At 58.0% G+C, this 6,661-nt stretch overlaps 3 protein-coding genes across 3 annotated transcripts; 1 reads left to right on the top strand and 2 right to left on the bottom strand.

Annotated features, from left to right (window-relative positions):
* Nucleotides 1-137: 137 nt before the first annotated feature.
* PpBr36_10195 (uncharacterized protein) lies at nt 138-2,359 on the bottom strand (the record flags this gene model as incomplete). Its single annotated transcript, XM_029897308.1, has 2 exons — nt 138-1,665; nt 1,779-2,359. 2 exons carry the CDS (start codon nt 2,357-2,359, stop codon nt 138-140), a joined length of 2,109 nt encoding a protein of 702 aa, XP_029744400.1.
* Nucleotides 799-2,902, top strand: PpBr36_10194 (uncharacterized protein; the record flags this gene model as incomplete). Its single annotated transcript, XM_029897307.1, has 4 exons — nt 799-959; nt 1,022-1,674; nt 1,845-2,269; nt 2,840-2,902. The coding sequence occupies 4 exons, from the start codon at nt 799-801 to the stop codon at nt 2,900-2,902; spliced, it is 1,302 nt and encodes a 433-aa protein (XP_029744401.1).
* A 492-nt stretch (nt 2,903-3,394) lies between these two features.
* Nucleotides 3,395-5,779, bottom strand: PpBr36_10193 (uncharacterized protein; the record flags this gene model as incomplete). The annotated part of the gene is made up of 1 exon (XM_029897306.1): nt 3,395-5,779. The coding sequence occupies one exon, from the start codon at nt 5,777-5,779 to the stop codon at nt 3,395-3,397; it is 2,385 nt and encodes a 794-aa protein (XP_029744398.1).
* Between the last annotated feature and the right edge of the window lie 882 nt (nt 5,780-6,661).

The following is a 6,661-nucleotide window of genomic DNA, read 5'->3' as shown; positions in this document are numbered from 1 at the left end:
TATTATTATGGACTGGATAAAACGACAAGATAAAATGGCCGGGGAAGCCCGGAAAGAGGAGGGGAAAGAAAAAAAAGGAAACAAGACAAAACAAAGACGCAACAGACCCCAAGACCTGCAGGTGGGTGGGCGTGTGTTCACATGGACGTCCCCTTGGACACATGCTTCACCGCGACACCCAACCCAGGACCAGTCGGACCGATCGCGCCAACACCGCCTCCGCCACCCGCAGCTGCAGCGACGGCGCCGCTCATGCCGACGCCGACGTCGACGAAGCGCACCAGCCGGCTCACCTCCCTGCCGCGGTGACCCTGGCAATCCCTACACCCCTGGCGGGCAATCTCGAGCCCGATGATGCCGTCCAGGTGAGTGCTGTTGGTGTTGTTGTTGTTGTTGTTGTTGTTATTGTTGCTATTGGCATTGCCACCGCCGCCGCTCCCTCCGCTTCCCACTCCAGTGACGCCGTTGACGGTGGCGCCCAGCCCAGTCCAGCTGACGCGCTTGTCCCTCGCGCTGGTCTTGGCGCTCCCGCCGGCCGCAAAAGACTGCACGGCCGCCAGGCTGGTGGACGAGGCGTGCGACGCGATGGCCGCGAACTCGCGCTTCTCAGCCACGTCGCGCTCGATGGTCATGATGCTGTCCAGCACGCTCGCGCGGTCGCAGTTGGCCAGCGTCGCCACCTGCTCCGGGAACAGCGTCGCGAGGTAGCCGTGCAGGCCGACGACGGGCGGGGCCGAGGGCATCAGTGACGCGAGGCGGCCGACCAGCGGGGGGGCCGACGGTGTAATTCTTGTCAATATGCTCCTCATCCGGCCTCGTTTTGGTGATGCTGCCGCCGGCGCTGTCGTGTCGACAACTTCCCCGTCGTATGCGGCCGCGCCACTGCTGCTGCTGCTGCTGCTGCTCACCCCGAGCGCGGGCAGGTACAGAGGCGATGGCGGCCTGGCGGTGCCGGCCTGGTGACGCTGAGGACCCCAGGCCCGCCCACCGCCGCCACCACCACCACCACCACCACCACCAGCACGGTTTCCAGCACTCAACACGAGGCCCGGCCCATTGACGACAAAGACGCCGCCGCAGAAGCGGCCGTCCAGATCCTCCCTCACGCTGCGCAGGACGCCGATGCGGGCAAAAGGGTCTCGCGCGTGCGCAAAGTGCTCAATGTGCGGGCCGGGGCGGCGCGCGACGGCCGCCTCGGAGGCCGCGGCGGTGGCGTGGGGTCCTACTACTGCTGGTGGTGGTGGTGGTGGTGGTGTTCCGGGGCTCAGGAGGGCCGGGAAGGCGGCGCCCGAGGCCTCGGCGGCGCCCCTGCCGTCGCCCAGCGGGAGGACGAACTCTGCGGCGGCGGCGCCAAAGGTGTACACCTCCAGCTTGGAGAGCTTGTCCGGGGGCAGGTCGGCGCAGAGGCGGGAGAGGACGCGCGAGGTCTGGATGGCGCCTGTGTTGTGGGCCAGGACGACGACCTTGTTGGCCTTGTTGTCCTGCAGCGCCGAGCGGATGGTGTTGTAGAGGATCGTGTCGGGCGACAGGGCCGGGATGGCTCGGGTGAGTGGGAGGAGGACGAGGTCCAGCGGGAGCCCGTAGGTTCTGGGCAGGAGGGCGGTGATGGGCCGGTTGAAGAGGCGGGCGAGGAGGGGGAGGGTGGTGGTTTTTGTCGCGCGTGGGCTGTGCCATGTTTGTGGTTTATTTCATCATGTCAGCGGTGGTCTTTTTTTTTTTTTTTTTGGAATCTGGGCAAGCTTGGACTCTAGCCCCATCAGGCTGTGTTGGCAACTGACCTGAGACTCATCCCAGCGACAAAAACCCAACGTTCGTCCTCTCCCTCGCCGTTGTGAGTGGACCAGATGCTGCTCCTGGGGGCCCTACCCGCCGACTCGGGCTGTGCAGGCCGCGGCTGGCAGTAGACGGACTCTCCGGCGTTGAGCAGCCGCGCGATCCCCCAGACCACGCCGAGCATTGGAAGCAGCCAACCAGCGAAGAAGATGCCAGGGAGGAACAGCCACATCGGCGTGGCAAAGAAAATCACGTTGAGCTCAACGGCCGACAGGGCCAGCTGCAGAACCAGGTCGGCAAGCTCGCCCCACCGGGAGGCTGCATCCTCCTCAGAGATGCCGGCACCGTCGTGGGTGAACAGGCCCTCCCATGCAGAAAGCGCGAGCTCGGGCAGCAGCTTGGCCAGAGAAAAGGCGTCGCTGCGAAGGCTTTGCGACAAGGACTGCTTCTGCGCACGAGGGACGGTGCCGCTGGCGCCGTCGATCAGCGGCGGGATGTAAGTTATCGGAGACGACGATATGGGGGTCGTGAGGTTTTGGATGCGCGGCGATTCAGCCGGCGAATGCAAAGGGGACAGCCAGGGCATGGCGGCGTGGTGGTGTCGTGCTGCTGTTTACTTATTGTCGGATCTGAACAACCGGGTTTCGAGTGGGATCAAAAAGGAGCGACATGCAGGCTTTGAAAAACGGCCAATTTTCAGTAGTTGAGCAAGGAAAGAAAGGACCTTGGTTGGTGGCTATGTTAAAGAGCGAATGACCAGAGGCAAAATCAGGAAAGCTTGACCCAAAATAGAGAGGCATCGCTCTTTTGTTTTTATATCATGACTGCCTGGCATTTTATCCTGTCGCGAAGTTTCGTGCATTCTCTCCATTCCAGAAGGAGGTCGGAATGCGCGTTGTTTGCGACTAAGAAATGCATTCTCTCAGCTGACAAGTCGATCTCTCATTCAAAACAGCAATACATGTCCTTCTTTTACAAGACTTTTTCCCCCGGTGCGCTCTCTAACATTTGGTTGTTTTTTTTTTTTTTTTTTTTTTTTTTTTTTTTTTTTTTTTTTTTGCAATAGGAGCTTGATAATGCGGCTGTAATTCCAAGACATCAAGGTCGTCTCGCCTCATACCAGCACTAAACCTTGCACCTTGCACCTTGCACCTTGCTTTATATGGATATGAAATCATCAAAGGGAATATTGCCGAGTGCCGAGAGACAAGGGGAAGAAACTTGTGTGTCATTTATTTTCAAACTGTCAGAGTCTAAGTTACTGGGCAACAAACCGAAAAAAAAGGACACCAAATCGGTTTCATGGCCTTGGTTCACCATGACCTCAAAGCAGTTCATGCGGGACAAAGTCAAAAACGCCTCCTGACACCACCCGCCCACCTTTTTCCGTGGTATGCATGCAGATCTTTAAGACAAAGGAAACCAAGAAGAAAAAAGTGTGTGTGTGTGTGTGTGTTTGCAAAGGATAAAGATTAAGAATAAAAAGGATTAGAAAAAATGAAAAAAAAAAAAAAAAACCTCCATACCCGTTTCTCAAGGAAAGAAAAAAAAGTGATCATCAACATGATGTCAGTCTAGCTCCAAAAATAAAACATTATTCCCGAAAAAACAAAACCATGCCTCACCACCTCCTATGCGCCCACTGATGGAAGCTCGCGGCGTAGCAGTGATCACACAGCTGCTGCCTTGGCGCTTCCTTTGGTCCGCGGCATTGAGGACAGTATGTGACCTGGTAGTCCTGCTTGTACTGATGTTGCTGGTGCTGGTGCTGGTTCTGGTTCTGGTGCTGGTGCTGGTGCTGGTGCTGGTGCTGGTGCTGCTGGTGCTGCTGTAGATGCTGTTGCAGTCGTTGTTCCAGCTGCAGCTGAAGCTGCTGTTGCAGTTGCTGTTCGTGTCGATTCTGGTATTCCTGCGCATATTGGAGTTGTGTCTGCTGGTACTGTTGCTTCAGCTGGAATTGGGTCGGGTACTGCTGCCTGTTTTGAGGAGGCGGTTGGCTTGGGTACTGGTGCTTTGGATATTGTTGTAGTTGGGTTGGATGCTGTTGCAGTTGGCTGGGGTATTGCAGTTGGATGGGATATTGATGTAGCTGGCTTGGGAATTGTTGTAGCTGGTTTGGGAATTGTTGCAATTGGGTCGGGTAATGTTGTAGTTGGCTTTGATATTGTTGTAATTGATTCGGATATTGTTGTCTGTATTGTTGCTGCTGTTGTTGTTGCGGTAGAACCGGTGCTGGTAGCTCTGGTACTGGCGGTACTGGTGGCGCTGGTGCAGGTGCAGGTGCAGGTGCAGGTGCGGGTGCTGGCGCTGGTGCTGGAACTGGTGCTGATGCTGGAACTGGTACTGGAGCTTGTACTGGCGTCACGAGCGCTGCTGATGGTACTGGCGGTGCTGTCTGTGCTGGCGGTGTTACTGGTGGCTGGCTCTTGTGTCGCTGCTTAGGTTTGGGTTGCGACCGGCCCGGGTGCTGTTGTTTTGGTTGTGCTTGTGGTTGGCTCGGCGGTTTTTGCTGCTGCTGTTGTTTCCGTGGCGGCGTTGATGGTGCTGCTTGCTTCCGGTACGGTTGCTCGTCCTGATTTTTGTTCTCATACAGCTGCTTGTACTGTTGAAACTGGATCTGATACTGCTGCGTATGGCTGGGCTCATAACCCCCCGCGACCGGCTGCAGCGGGCGCAGCTGCGCCGGCACGCGCACAGACTTCCTCTCCTCGACGACCTCGGACGCCGTCTGCGTGAGTATGGTGGTGACGTCGTCGTCGTCGTCGTGGTCGTACGGCGACATGGTCCCGTAGACGGACGACGGCCGAAACACAGACATGGACGACGTGTGCGACGGCGCCGCCACGAACATCCTCCGCCGCGTCTCGCCGCACCAGTCGCACGTCGGCTGGCCCTGCCGCGCCGGAGACGACCCGCAGTCGCAGCACATGCCCAGCTTGTACCGCGCCGCCGCCAGCTCCGGCCCGATGCTCTCGAGCGCGCAAAAGTCGGCCGGCAGCCCGAGCTTCGCTGCCGGCTCCCCCCGGGACGTCTGGACAGGGCCCGACCCCTGCATCCGGTGCGAACCCGGGAGCTCGGCCATGGAAGGTGGCGGGAGTGGCGGCGGCAGGGCTGGCTCGCCTGTCGGTCCCGCGTAGCACCGGGTGACGACGGTCGATTCGTAGCGCGAGGGGTTGTGGAACGTCGGTGCCACGGCCGGTGAGGATGCCGGGCGGCTCTTCTTGACCAGACGCCGCGGTTGGCGCTCGCTTGGGTAAACAACGGGGCTCCTTACTTCGGGAAACGGGTCGCTCGCACGTATTGGCGGCTGTCCTCCGCTTGTGCGCTGCTGCTGCTGCTGCTGCTTCTCGCCGTCGCGCGGGTGAGTTGTGCTGCGGTAGTGTGCCGAGGTCGCCCTGCGCCGGTTGGACTGGATTCCGCCGTCGCCGGCCTGGGCTGGTGGGCTGCGGCCGGTGGACAGCCTGCGCCAAAACCTCTTGAACTTGGAGCTGCTGCCCGGTGCTCCTTTCCCCTGATGATGAGCCGGTGAGCTGTGGCGCTGATACGCCTTGTTGCTGTTTTCGTTCATCCAGTCTCCCCAGTCGCAGGGGTTCTGTGACGCGACGGCATTCCTTGCGCCGCCCACCTCGCCGCTTGCGTTGTTGCCCAACGGTGGTTGTCCCGGCCGAGCCTGCGAGCTGTGGATGGACTCTGAGTAGGTCGCAAAGTCAAGCATCGCCACCGACGGACATATCTCTATCTCTGGCGACGCATTGTCGATGCCTTCGCTCTCTCCAGACGTGTGTGGCCTGCGTTGGACGGCGGGACGAGACGAGACGTGCTGCTGCATGCTTGCGGGTTGGCGTGCTCCTGACACATGAGTAGCTTCCGAGTTGGTTCTCGACAGAGCAATCAAGCCAGCATATCCAGAGGTTGCCCTGATCCAACCAGAAGTGTCAACATTGGCCGGGTCGGGGAGGAATTCCGACTTTGGCCGCTGTTGCTTGTAGCAGGTGCGGTTTTCCATGGCCTTTGAGGGCCCCCCATCGAGAAGGCACACACTCTTCTTTGTTTTTGCTCTCTGTCTCTGTCTCTCTGTCTCTCTCTCTCTCTCTTGCTCTCCGTCGCTGGACTTCACCAGCCTCCCTCTCTCCAGGTGGAACACAAAACTACAAAAAAAAAAGTGCTTGGCAGAAGGTTTAAGTTGCTGTGGATGCGTTGTCGGGTTGGGGAACAGAAGAAGAAGAAAAAAGCCATCAAAAAAATGGGGGGTTTTTACGCGCCACAAAGAAAGACGCGGGACAGATGGGCTTTTTTGACCTTGGAAACGGACCGAGGAAAAGCAACCGAGAAGAGAGAAAAAAGCAACCGCGGACGGCGCACGAAAGACGAGAGATAGTTCTGCCCACTATTACGAGGCGGGCGACGTAGTAGTACTTGTGGGAACCCGGGCCGTCCTAGAGAGGCCACCAGTTCATCATGTCTTTACCAAGACACCAGAATGAAAAAAAAACAACGTGGCTGAAGAGACCCTTCTCGAACTTGGCCGGGATGCAGGGCTCCCGGCAGCCAGTCCCGGGAGACACTGTCTCTTGCGTCAATATTTGTAAAAGATGCTGCCAGGGAACCTTGCCTCTCGTTGACGTAGGCAGGACATCCGCCCTCCTCACTCATGAGCCTAGAACAGAAATGTCTCTGAGCAGTGGCCGACTGTTCGAGGCCATGAAAGACATTTTCGTCTACCTGGTGATCTGTCGAGTCATAATGCAATTTCTTCTCTTTTCCAGCTGTATTCATTTGAGAACCAGCTGAGAACCAGCTTGCTAAAGGGGCTTTAGCCTTGAGCCTAATGGTTTTGTCGTGTCTTAGTGCTCCCTCTTTGTGCCCTTTGCAGTCATTTCCAATCAAA

This window comes from Pyricularia pennisetigena (assembly GCF_004337985.1).
Source record: "Pyricularia pennisetigena strain Br36 chromosome 4 map unlocalized Pyricularia_pennisetigena_Br36_Scf_9, whole genome shotgun sequence".
Lineage (NCBI taxonomy): Eukaryota > Fungi > Ascomycota > Sordariomycetes > Magnaporthales > Pyriculariaceae > Pyricularia > Pyricularia pennisetigena.
The sequence above is the reverse complement of the archived record's forward strand: the minus strand, read 5'-3'. Positions and strand labels throughout refer to the sequence as shown.